At 40.4% G+C, this 13,782-nt stretch overlaps 1 protein-coding gene across 5 annotated transcripts in view; it reads right to left on the reverse strand.

Annotated features, from left to right (window-relative positions):
* Positions 1 to 13,157, reverse strand: part of AP1S2 (adaptor related protein complex 1 subunit sigma 2) — a 30,791-nt gene extending 17,634 nt beyond the window's left edge. For 4 of the 5 annotated variants that reach the window (XM_059493706.1, XM_059493708.1, XM_059493710.1 and 1 more), the window contains exons 1-4: positions 12,984 to 13,157; positions 11,820 to 11,998; positions 4,608 to 4,716; positions 3,580 to 3,717 (exon numbers count right to left, since the gene is read on the reverse strand). In XM_059493706.1, the coding sequence (XP_059349689.1) occupies positions 3,580 to 3,717; positions 4,608 to 4,716; positions 11,820 to 11,998 (426 nt within the window). In that variant the 5' untranslated portion in view covers positions 12,984 to 13,157. Of the gene's footprint in view, positions 1 to 3,579; positions 3,718 to 4,607; positions 4,717 to 11,819; positions 11,999 to 12,472; positions 12,493 to 12,983 lie in introns of those variants that run through there. The other variant, XM_059493707.1, reaches the window with a different exon arrangement.
* Positions 13,158 to 13,782: the final 625 nt, after the last annotated feature.

The raw sequence follows: 13,782 nt of genomic DNA on the forward strand, positions 1-13,782 counted from the left end.
GCTTTTAAGTTTTTGATCATTACTGAAGTAGTGACACAAACAAGCAAGTCTGATTTGTGGAGACTTGTTGGCCTTTTTATTTAGAAACCTCTTAAAAATATGTATTTTTAAGTATTTAGATGTTCTGCAACCAAGTATTAAAAATTACACAAAAAATCCTACAAAAGAACAGTGGTGAACAAAATGGGGATGATTTCCAAAATACTTTTCTAAAATTTACCTAGGATAATCAACAAAAACCATTTTCATTCATAGCAAATGTTTAGGAAATTTTTCCTACTTCAAATTAAGAGGAGCAAGTCTCTACAGATTTGCTTTAAAATATATACATGACTGCTCTGTTTAAATATTATAATTATTGACTCCTTAATTTCAACATTTTAGCACAGGAAACGACCACAAACCTCCAAGCACCATACTGAACTACTGAAGCCATCCAAAATAGCACAGAGCAATTAGACGTTTGAGAGAAATAAATCAAAATCTCTCTTTTGTATAGAACATCTATCATTGGTAGTTTCACGCCTTAAAAATCTCAAGTGTCACAAAATGATGCACAGGCTCATCTTTTAGCTGTTTCACACATCCCATGTATATATTTAATTCATGCAACACCACACTGCATCTACCAATTTCTTCAGTATAATTGAGTTGTTCACACAAGCAAAAACCACCTTTTCAGCAGTGCATGCCTTTGTAATCAGTAGTTAAGTATTAAAATCTCTCTAGCAAACAAGATACAAAATCATCAGCATTCTTTTGAAGAGAAACATTTCTACAATAGAGAGACAAGGAAGAATGGAAGCACTGGAGTTAATTACCTTTTACTACCCTTCATCTGGGTACCACTGCCAATATCGATGACTGACTGCTGTAAGTTATCAGGTGGTAATAAATATGGGGGAGGGGTTAGGGAATGAATACTTGAACTAAGTACACTCCTGAAGAACTAACAAGAATGTGAAGGTGAGAGGGATTTAACAAGCTGGTGTGTTTCCATCACACAAACTGCAGCAGTTAGTGAAGGGAGCTCACAGCACCAAGAACTTTGACAAACTGAAGTAGGTGCTCAGACGTGGAAGTACATCCTGGAAAACTTCAACAGAAAGTAGAAGTAGGCAAGGCTACTTAAGAACTAATTCACTACTCAGCAATTTGTGCCTCAGTGTATTTCCTCTTAGCATTACACCAACAGTCACTTAATGGATCTGTAATGATTTTCTTTTGGGTAAGTATTCTTTACAGCTCTTCATCTTTAAGGTACTTCAGACACCAATGCCTGCAGCATTATTAATTAAAAATGTTGTGTACTCCATTAATAATATTGTGTATTTATCTATATATGTGTATGTGTGTACACATATATATATTTGGCAATATGAGTATTCAGGGCCAAATAATTACTTTGTTGCACATAATTAAAATCTGAATAGTCAAAAACAAATATATGACAAACGTGCTAGAAATATGCTTTGCATTTGGTCACACCATGTTTCAGTCTGGTAGTTCTGGAGTCTTCTGGGAAGCAGGTATTAACTCAAAATACTAAAAATTCTCCACATGTGAGAAACTTATTTTAACAACTCTCTTCATCAAACCCAGCATTTACATAGCAGCAGTTGATACAAAACCAAATTTCCATAGAAAATAGTCCAAATTTATTGGAAGCTCAATTTAATTTGAACCCTGACTTTTACAGGGTTTATAAACTAAAATACAGGTATAGGGAGTAGTGTTATACAGTCAATACAACTAAGAATGAAAAACACAGAAGCCCAACATAGGACTCAAGCAGTGCTGTGATAAACTGCTACATTTCAAGTTAATCAGAATTATTTAATAAACATTGACAACTCAAAATCTCCTACAGATGGGGAAAGGAAGGGTAGTCAGAGTAAAGCTACCAGGGTTAAGGAAAAGTCTCACATTGAAAAAGTGGTATTTCCCTTGGCTTAAGATTTTTAACTTGAAGCTATATTAATATGAAATTATATTCTCTGTAAAAAGAGAATGTTTGTTGCTTGGAACGAAAAATAGTAATGAATTCCTAGAAATGTATTTTTCTTTAGACCAGCCCACACTCAAAAGTAGTGAAAATAAAGTTCAAAAACAGTAACAATGAGAAAGAATATAGTTATTTTACTTTCTGTACAATTAACTGAATTTGCAGGAGACAAACTGGAATATATAACTAATCTGCTACATATGTTTTCATATAAAGAGCAAAAGATTTTAAAAGAATGAACACATCATTTTTGTCCCCTCTTTGTAAACTGCAACAGGATTTCTGGTTAAGATAATTCCTACAAAGAGTAAAGAGGACTTAAATTGAATCAGAACACAAGAAGTAAATAAGTGCATGTATTTCCTTTCTAGAAAAATAGGGTAGCAAATCTGTGTGTAATGGCTGACCTTGCTCATGACAAGAACTTTAATGTGTAGTGGATCTGCATGTATTCTGAAGGGATTAAAAAAACAACAGCTACCATGGTAAAGAACACCTTGTGCTTCCCCATCCTACTAATACTATGTCCAACAAAAGACTACCAAGTGGAACACAGAAGGCTTGTAAAAGAATTAAGCAACTAATTCATAGGACAAAATAACAAACTGAAGGTTCATGTAGGGGTAATAGAGTAACTTGGATCTATATAGCACCTAAACTGTAAACCTCAGTAGACTTTAAAAAATAAAGGTGAACCATCACTGTTTAAAACATATGTTCACTGATTTGCACACAAGACTTGATGATTCCCCCAGCACACCAGAATTTTTGATTCACATTCAGACAGACATTCAAGGACCTTAACAATGTACATTTCAGTAAGGAAAAAAATAAAAAACAAACAAAATCAGATAAACCCAAAATAACCAGCACAGGATGGAGAAATATGGAGAAATTATATTAAGTTTTTCTATACCATTGAACCCCTTCACATCAAATGTTTTTTTTTTTTTTTCAAAATGGTAGACATGCAATCCATCATTCTTCAGTGATAATAACAAACAACAAAAGCATTCAAAGTGAAAAAAACAATGTTCTTATACTTTATTTTGTATGTTTCTATGGCACTACTATTACTGCTTTGTCAGCTTGGAAATGTTCCACGGTAAGCAGCCTACAGCAGAAAAGCAGGTCTAAGAACTATATCAGAACTATACCTGAACAAGTCTCAAAGAAGAGAGTCTAGCTTCTGGATTTCAGCAATGAAAAAGTAAAGAAGTGAACATGCATCAGGTACGAGAAAAAAATTAATGGTTAATAAATAAAAAGAAGGAATGAAAGACACATGAACAACACTAAGTTAAATGAACATGATACAATTATCTAGGTACAAACACAGAACAGCCACTTGCATTTACTAGCAGAACATGAAGTCACAGTAGGTTACAAAGTCAACATGCCAAACCAAACAAAAAGAGCAGCTAACATCATCCTTTTGCACACTTAGGACAACCAGCTGAAACTACATGCTAGGCATGCTACAAAATACCTTCTAGAAGCTTAGAGGAACAGGAGGTTTCTGAGTCCCAGCCTACCATGCTGACACTTTGGCCAGAGAAGCTGGATGTGCTTACCTCCTGTAAGAGATCTGCTTGTTCGATGGCTTTAAGAACATTTTTCTTGGATGTCTCCTGAACTTCCCCTCCTAAAAGGAACTCATCCAAAATGAAATAGGCTTTTTCAAAATTGAAGATGATATCAAGTTCACAGACCTAAAAAGAACATCAGGCATTATTGCAAAGTGGAAGGACACTCTCACTTGAGGTATATCCTCTCACAAAACTTGTTCACAGCTTCACCAAACTTTACCAAATCAAGATGTTAGCCTAAGGCTGCAACCTTGTAAGGACTGGGGCAATAATAAAAACCACATCTTGAAGGGAAAAAAAAAAAAAAAATCAGACTTTTTCTTCAGTTAAAAACAGCTACAGCAACCTCTGAAAAAAGCTTTCACTGTTAAAAAGGCTTCAATGCACAGCAGTCTGTAAGACACAGCTCCTCAAGACACAAGAGAATATTCCCTATAGAAGTTCTCTTGTTGCCTGCAGTATGCAGAGGCAGCTCACACAGTCTTACAGAGAGATATGAAAATAAATAATCTCAGATTTCTTGTTCAGTCTGCATTTCATAGTCAGAAGGACTATGAAGGAAGGCAGAATGAGCAGCAGTTTTTCTAGGAGTGTTCATGTACATTGCTGTAGCAGTTTGTGTTTGTTGTCTGGGTAAGCAGATGTCCCTCACACCTTTGCTTACCATTCCTGCCACTTCACAACCAACTGCCTCCTCTGGAAGCACATGTAAGAGGTGCTCACACTAAAGCAGTGCCAGGGGAAGAAAAGCTTCCCGTTAAGAGTAAGATTTTATCTGACCCAAGTGAGACTACTGTAAAATGAAACAAATACAGGCAATTAGCACCAGATTAGTGGAAGTCCTATAAATCAATAATTTAATTTTGTATTTTAATAGAGGCAACCATCAGCTTAGTTTCCCAAGCAAGCCACACAGAAGTATTAAACACACCTTTTCAATTACTAGTTGGTTATGTTCCTGTAAAAATGTGGGCATAAAAAGAAATGCCAAAACATAAAGAAACTTAACTCACACTGCCAAAATACTTGTCAAGAAGTTCTACATAGCGATGAATTATTTCCAGAGTTATTAGTTCATTGTCCTGATCTTCAATAGCACAGCAGAAATAGAGGCTTGCATATCTGTAATAACAAAATAATCCTGATGTTAGCATACACACATAAGCAAAATGAGGAGTATCACATTCTCAGCAGTCCTTCATACTCAAGTTCAGCATATTGGTATCCCAATCATAACCAAGCAAGTCCAGCCAAAGAATGGCTGACAGACCAGAAGACACACACATGTACATGGGTGTTATGTCTCTGAGTCAAGCATGACTTCACTCTCTGCCATCCTTTAGCTGACAGAACTAAAATAGCCAAAGAGGTAGTTGGAAAACTAAATATATTTGATTTGTAGTATCATGACAGAGTTCTGAGATTACATACCTTCTCTTCTCTCTGTAACATCCACACACCAGTGTATTAACCAACTGATCCCATGTTAAACTTTCATCATGTAAGCTATACACAGATAATAAAAACCATAATGCTTCAAGAAAGATAGACTGAATTAGCAATTAGGGTTTGGTCTTTATAGAGAATTTTAAAAACTCAAAATCTCCAAAACCAACACCAATGTCATCCACCCCAACTACTACTAAGTTAACAATGCAATTCCTACTAACTGTCCTAGCATCAGACTGATGAGAGGCCATCAAACAGTTTCTAGCAATCCACTTCCATCTTGGAAGACAGGGAGTCATAACTTCAGATATGATCCAGTTCCACTTTAACAAAAAGACCACCCAATTCTGCTGTGCTCTATTATATATTTGTTCAAGCCATGTTTAAAGAAACCTAATAAAATAAAAAAACAAACAAAGCAGGAATGAAAGCTGAAAACCCCATTTAGTCTTTTCTAACATGCCAAAACCATATGCCTTTCAGTCATATGTGGCACAAAGCAGATTTCAAGTGCCACCTGTTGTAACTGCTAATTTACATAAACCAGAAACAGCTTTTGTTTGCCTCTAGAGGGGACAACTGGCCCCATTAAGCACTCCTGTGCAGCCAACCCTACTGAAAAATAAGTCATCCAGATATGAACACCTAGTTTAAGGTGCATAGTTTTTCCCATACAGAGAAATCCATCCATCTTTTAAACATGCAACATATTTTATCAGCTGGGACTTGTCAGACTTTTTAGAAGTCAGAAATTCTGAGAAAACCCTGCTGTGTTTTCAGTTATGTTGATATTCATCTCCAAGACACCTATCCAGTGCCATTTATGATCTGAAAATGTCCCCCCTTCTCCCACTCTGCTCCAAATCAAATTGCAACAGCTTCAACATGAAAGATGAATCAGAATAGCTCTTATACAAAATCTTTAAACTACTATAAAATATTATTGCCTGTCCTACCACAAAACACGATGGGGAAAGAGAGGAAGACACCTCCAGCGAAGGACACCTTCATTCCCTCTCTCTTTCATCTCTTCACCACAGGGATTCATCAGCTCATCACAAGTCCTATCTGAGCACAGTTCTTTTGATTCTGCATTGTTCTGTTTATGCCTCACTAATTTTTCAAGGACATTTACAATCATTGTAGTAGCTTGCAACATTCAATCTGTATAAGGAACCTAAACTATTTTTAAAAGTATTGGAAAGAAATATTATAAAGAAAAAACGTGCTTTCAAACTTACTGAGGAATCTGTAAGTCAAGCTCCATGTTATCATATTTCATTGTAGCAAAAAGGAGCATTAACACATTATTTGATATTTGCACTAATCACCAGCACTCAGGCCAAATCCATCTAAACAAAGCCTTTCATCACCTGCACAAGAGCAGCACTGATTATGATGAAGTGCAGTTCAACTGTTTCCTTACAGTGCTTAAACACAAGTTGAACCACGTACCAGCAGACCTTACAAACCAAATTTGACTCAAATATTTTAAGTTTATCCACATGGGAAACTCCATCTCTGCTCCTCTAGTACTTAGGAGTGTCTCTTGACACACAGAACTATTTTATGGAAAAAGAAGGGAGGACGGGAGAGAGGGAATCCAACACTAAATACTTTCTCAGAACATGGTCTGCTCTCAGTGTCCTCATTTAAGAGAGCACAAAACATACTTTCAAAAGACTGTATTTGGCAGCTAGCAAGTAGACTGCACATTCAAGCCCTGCCAACTGCAGTTCTGGAGAAATAGCACCAAGAAACAAAAACTACTCAGTGGGTATCAACACAAAATGGAAGCATGGGTATCTACTATTATATGCAGAGAATATTTTGGTATTTATTTTTTAAGTAGCAACCATGACTAATGGATCACTACTCAACAAAAGCAAAAAAATGCAGATTTAATGAGCCTGAATGGCAAAAGGCAGAAGAGTAAAAACAAGTCATACCAAAGGGCATGAGCATACTACAAAGGAATGCTTCAGATCCAAATTCTCAGAGGCATTATTTTAATTTTTTTCCCCTGCAGGAAAGGCACTGGAAGTTTTGCCAAGTGCAGAAGTTTACATGGACAGTATCCACACAAAGACAAGTAGATTACTTGGGCTCAAAAAGATTTCTGCTCTGCAGAAACAGCTTCTTAATGGGCCTGACAGAAACCTTCACATGCACCCGATGAAAAGGCAAACCCTGATAGAAAAGTACATTCCCAGAAGTAAATAAAGTGTAGTCTGTAAGAAACATTCTGCCTTTTTTATTCCTATTGTAGTTCTGGTCTTTTTTTTATCTCACTAAACATTATTAAAATAAACATCAGATTCAATTCAGCTGCTTGCCCTCATTTAGGAAATGAGGGCAATATTTTATGATAAATATCCTCCACCTACCAGAAAGGAGACCAAAACCAGAGAGACCAAACAATGTTTGGATCAAATTACCTGAAAATGTAATACAGGATTAAAGAACCAAAAGGTAACACAGCAGATATAAATACTTATGCAAATTCCTGCCTTCAGACAGATGGCCTCGAGATTTTTCTTTTCTGACAGGAAACAAATCCATGCATCTTTCCCTGAAGAGCTGCAATAATTCAGCAGTGGGAAGCCTCAAAACAGGGAGGCAATACTTCAGCAGAGTTCTCCTCTTCTGCTCTCACAGCCAGGCTCAGTAACTCTGCTGAGAGATCAGGTCAGTGTGGGCAGAGCACAACTTCCAAATCCTACCAGCTCAGAACTGCTCTCCCTCATGAGAGAACACCTGCTTCAAGTCATCCCTGCAAGTTCAGCACCAGCTAAGCCTGCAAACAAGCCATAAGTCTGTCAGCATCTAAGTCACTTGGCATGTAGATCCTAATTGTGGAAGTTTAAAGCTTACAAAATTTGTCAAGAACAGAACTGAACTCTAAATGACAAGGAGGAGGCAGATGTGTTTATTGAGCCCAAGAATCTGTGGTTGGCTGATAGCTAACCCAATGAAAACTGGGACAACTAATATGCTGTGCTTGACATAAGGTTTTTTTTCTTGTCCCACAACTTTACACATTTCTTTAAAAAACCATGAACTATGAGGCTCCAGGATATAGTCTATCAAAGTGAAGCACTTTTCCAGTTTCTTATTTCAGCAAGGCTATAGTCCCCAGCAGCTTCAAAATGAACATAAATTTTATTCTGCTAATTCTCTAAGACAAAGCTGTTGCTTCTTGATACAAAGGTCCTCCTAGTGCCACACAAACTAAAACTCTGTACAAAGAAGACTTGATCTAATTAAATTTATCCAGTCCAAGTATCTAATTCACTAAAATCATTGCATTCAGCCAGTTTTACAAAGCTCCCTGACTAACATCACAGTAATACTTTGAAGAGGTACAACTGGCTGCTAAGTTATACATAAGGAAAAAGAAGGATCATGCCAAGCTGGGCACATCCCACTGGCCACATGGCTGTACCTTCAGCTCTCAACACTTGAAGAGACACAGTACCTGCACAATGGACTCTTTCATTGCTTCTTTCAGTGGAGGGAGGGTAGAAAGAAAATTTAAAACTTACTCTGTTTTGAATCTTTAACATCATCTCTGATTATGGTTATGTCGTGCAAAAGTAAAAGACAACTGCCACATCAAGAGCAGCAAAAGCTATTGTAGTTTCATAATATCATATTCCAAATACAGTTCCAAACTGACACATAAAAGCAAAGCCACAATCCTTAATCAAATAATTAAACTATGTCCCGTGAAAGCAGCTAAACAAATGCTAACCAAGTAAAATTTATACAGAAGAGGTTTTTCTCCAAGTTCTGACTTTGACTGCAATATACTACACAATGAAAATAACTCATATTGCCAGAAGTTACAATTGTGAACAGAAGTCTTTCAAGAAAAAATTAGAAATTTTAACATTTAACACATTTTTTCTGCCACAGGGGGAAAGCTGCATGAACTTCTACCCTATATGCTCCAAAACCACTATGTTACTTTTTAAATGACAAACTGTGAAGAGCACATACATCAGCTGTGCTTGTTAAGTTTCTAATCAGCTGTCTGCAGATGACTCCCCCTCTATTTTCATACACCATAATTGTGGTTGGCTTCCCATATTTAATTTTTTATTTTCCCAGCAAGTCACTTCAAATCTCTATGCTTCTTGAAGTTAGAAGCCCACATTTTCTTTTTAATCTTCTGGTGTCTATCAGCCTGAGAAACTATCTTCCAAAGCAGCTACAGAATACATAGAAGCCAATTCACACACCATGACAAAAGCTGGGCACCTTTCTGTCTGTGTTCTGTAGTGCTGAAGGAAAAAACTTCATAAGGCAATGACTGAGCCTGTGTTGCAGCCATTATAAATGCCACATGTATGAAACCAGAGGGAAATAAAAGCTACATCACCTACATTTAGATGAATTTTAAGATCTATTTCCTTGAAAATTCAGAAAAATTCCCATAAAGAGAAAATGCTACAGAGCTAAGGAGACTAATCAAAATAGCCCAGCGGTCTTAATAAATGTTAAGTATCATAATGAAGTTAAAGCTCCTGTCTTGCCAACTGCTGCATTTAACTTCATTTTATTCCTTCAAAAAGGTATGATGAGACCCTGAATACAGTTCTGATACTGCAATATCTAGGTTCAATTCTCCTACATGTGAACAACAAACACACTCTAAAAAGAGAAACAGCACTTAAATTCCAAGAATTTAAGATGCAAAATAGCAATAGGCACATCCTTTCAGAACTTCTATTGTAAAACATTTGTACCAGCAGGTTCAGATCATTCCCAGCAATGGATCAGACAAGAACAAATCTTAGCAGAAATCCTCTGGAGATGCTCAAGAGGAACTGTGAGCACCTTTTGCAATTTCACAAGCCACAGAGTTCCTTCTGGTGTGTTTTGCTTTTAGCCCATCACTTTCTCAGCTACAAAAAGTCACCCTTTACAAAGAAATCATACTAGCTGGTGCTCATCATCTTTAACTATGATGCAATGATGGGAACAAGTCCCACAAACCTAAGAGCTATTAGTGTTACCAGATACCGACATTTAAACTATCACCTCTTACACTTAGTCCTTCTGGTGATGTTTCAGTCAAAACAAAAGTTGAGATGTTCATTAGCTTGGTACAAGCTCATCTTCAGCAGTTCCACAGGCTCTCTGTGCCAGACTGGTCTGCAGAGAGTGAAATAAGCTACTGCAGTCAGCTGTGCACACCAGCAGTCCAGCAGACAGACTGCAGTACTTAGACCATTTTTAGCCAGACATAGATGTCTCCCAGCAAATTTCTTCATTCTCCTTGACCACAGGACCCACAACACAACACTGAGATGCAAGAACTCCACAACAATCAGCAACTCAAACAGTCCTACCCCAATTTCCACCAGCTCCTGGACACAAAAGGACGTGGCAAGGAGTTGTTAACAGCAACAAACAGGGAGGGAAAGCAGCTGTGTGGAAGCATCCCCACAACAACTACTGCTGTTCAAGACTGGGTAAGGAAGGAAACAGGCTGGCCTACTCATGTCTCATTTTTCTGATTTAGTCACATGAATGCCCAGCTGAAAAGGCACTTGCAGGCATTAACATGGAAGGAAGCACACAAGTGTTTGAGCAAGCTTGTCTAATACATGTTCAAGGAGTTTTGTGAGGCAATCAAGAGGCAGGAGAAACTGTGTCTGCTATTAGCATAGCTTCATGCATTGTTTCTCCTCTTTTCTCCTGTGTTGAAGAACTGCATGCATTAGGCAGACCAGCAATACTCACACATGTATCTTCACACAAACCAATGTATATATGAGAGTAGCACTGAAAACATCTAAACATATTTGATACTACCCATTGCTTATCCTGGAGAAGAGCTACAAACTGCTCATTTCTGCTCCAGTCCTTTCTGTCCTATCTACAGGGAATACAACAATATTTACTGTGGGGCACAAACTATCTACCATCTCCATGAGAAAACAGGAATGCATAAACACTCTCAGGTTTACAACTAACTAGGGAAGAGAGATAACTCAAGCCTTTGTAGCACCCCCTCTAGCTGGAAGAGATGCAGCATACCACATCAGGAGGAGGATTACTGTTATTTCTGGAGAAGAATTATGCTCACACCACTACACTCTGATACATTCTAAAGATCAGCACAAAGCTAAAAATGCCTGCCAAATACTCCTACAAAGGTTAGGGAACACCTGAAAAATGAAATTATCATTAAGAAAATTATACAGTACTGCCATCAAAAGAAAGCTAGCCATGATTTTTTCAATAATGAAAAAATCGCTTTTTTAACATACAGGGGAAAAAAAAAAAAAACCAAAAAAGCAACACCCAAACCAAGCACTATGAAAAACTATCTCCTTATTTCTAGAAGCCTTTAAAAGCAAGTTACATTTTCAGGTGATTTATGAAGCCACTTCTTGAGGTAAATATTTATAAAATTTTTATCACTTATTAAATCTGAAATGTGTACAAATATGAAGCATGTACGTACTGCGTGAATCTAAACAGACTACCAAGAAGAACTGCCACTCCTTATAAAAATAGGAGGAAAGCTCATTTCTTCAGTACATTTCTCAATGCATGAGTGATTTTCCACACATGAATGACTCCTGCTTGGTTATCAAATTAGATGCAAGAGAAAAGTCAGTCTTCTCTGTAACCAGCAGAGGGAAGTAAAAAAAAAAAACAAAACAAAAACAACAAAACAAGAACAACCTTCATTATTTTCTTGTTACTTAACACACGGTTTGTAATGTATGGCAATTACGAGGTTAGCGAGACAGAATCACCTTTTGTAGACAATCTTCAGGTCTCTCCATTCCAGGAAGCTGCACATTTTCGGTTTGCGGGCTAATACTGTTTGAACAAGTTCCCTTGTGATTTTCTTCTTTTCTTTGTCAGATAATGGGACATACCACTTCTGGAGTCTCAGTTTCCCCTGGCGACTAAAAAGCAACATAAACTGCATCTGTTGAATTGGAAGGAGGGAAAAAAAAGAAAAGCATTAATCTCAGTCTCCGAGTTTCGAAAAGATCTGAGAAAAACCAAGCAGGAAGAAAGTCGGACATCCAAAACTCTATAACTATTTTATGTATTTCTATAGCACTGGCAGATGTTACACAAGACTTGGAAGTAGCAATGATACAAAGGATTCTGCAGAGCAAGGTCAGTCAAGCCCAAGGCAGAAGAAAGCGCACACAAGTTTCACAAGGGGTGTCAGAACCGTGGGCTGGGGAGTGAATACACCCCAATTTCAGACCAGCCACGTCCAGCACTCCTATGGTTTCATTTGCGTTTTCCACCCAAAATGACAGAAAAACAACACAGCAGACTCCTCCAATACCCAACCTCATTTCCAATTCAGCCGATTGGAGCCTTAGAGGAGCAATTTGCACTGAAAATCTTTCTGAAAAGCCTCGGAATACTTTAAAAGACATCAAACCTCCCAGCGGAGAGTCCTACGGCACAGAAAAGCCCAGTCTTTTCCCACGTTACACAAAAGGAGAGATTAAGTGCTTTCCCTGCGGTCCTATGTTCCAGCTCTCGCTTCCTCTAAAGGAGTGATGTTGCAATTATATTTTAAGAGGAACTTGCCGGGCTGTGTTTTCCAGCAGCGGTAACATTAAATGAAAAGGCTCAGGCTTTTTTCTTTTGCCTTTTTGCTCGAAGTTGTATCAGGCTGGAGAAGTTTCCCAGGCAATATGACAGACATGAAATACGATGCTAAAGCCCAGCCTGGTCCCGGGTGACAAGCGTGACCAGCGCCAGCCGCGACGAGCGGCGGCCGCGCCCGCAGCGGCTCCGCGGTGCCAGGGCGGGGGCAGAGCCCCGCAGCCCCCGCAGCCTCCCCACATCCCGCCTCGCCTCCCCGCCGGCCCCAGCACCGCCCCGGCTCCCCCGGCGCGGAGCGGGCGGCTCGGGAGGAGAGCCCGGCTGCGCGCGGCTGTGCTCACCGTGCCAGGGGATAGCGGAGCTGAGGCGGAGAAGAAGCAGGCACCTCTGCCCACAGCGGTACCGCCGATGTCGCCGCCGCGGCCGCCGAGCGGGACTGAGGGAGGGGTCGGGAGGGGACGGGAGGTGCCGCGGCCGCGAGCGCGCGCGCGCCTCAACGGCCGCCCCCCCTCGGGCAGGTCAGGGGCGGGGCCGGGACAGCGGGGGGGAGGGGCCGGGATAGAGGGGGCGGGGCCCGAGCGCCTCCGGACAAAACTTTATCAGCGGCCGGGGAGGGGGGCAGCGGGGAGAGCTCGGCTGTCACCCAATCGGAGAGCTCAGCGCGCGGGCGGGGGGGAGGAGCGAAGCTGTTCCAGACCAATGAGAGGCGGGAGAAGGCGGGGAAGGCGGACCTGGTGTTGGCGGCAGGAGGGGCTGGAGCAAGAGGCGGGGTTTAGATGCCCTAATCCGCGTGGCCCGAATTGCGATAAGGCAACGGCCGGCGCGGCAACAGCCAACCAGGCGGCGCGGTGCAGATAGCGGTCCGGGAGCAGCCAATGGGCGGGCGCGGCACGGAGCCGGGGAAATGACATCAGTCAATCAGGCGCCCGGAGACTGAGGCTCCTCCCCCGGCCCCGCCAGCCCCGAGCCGGGGGGGTAAAGGAGGGGCGGCCGAACCGCGCATGCGCCGCGCCGTGTTTGCTTCCAGCACGTGCGCGCCCGGGGGGCGGGGAGGGATGGGGGCGGAGGCTGAGGGGGCGCGCGCCTGGCGGGAGCGGTGGGGCTGCGTGTGAGAAGGACGAGCCTGTGAGGGGATTGTCC

The sequence above is a fragment of the Ammospiza nelsoni genome, chromosome 2, assembly GCF_027579445.1.
Source record: "Ammospiza nelsoni isolate bAmmNel1 chromosome 2, bAmmNel1.pri, whole genome shotgun sequence".
NCBI lineage: Eukaryota > Metazoa > Chordata > Aves > Passeriformes > Passerellidae > Ammospiza > Ammospiza nelsoni.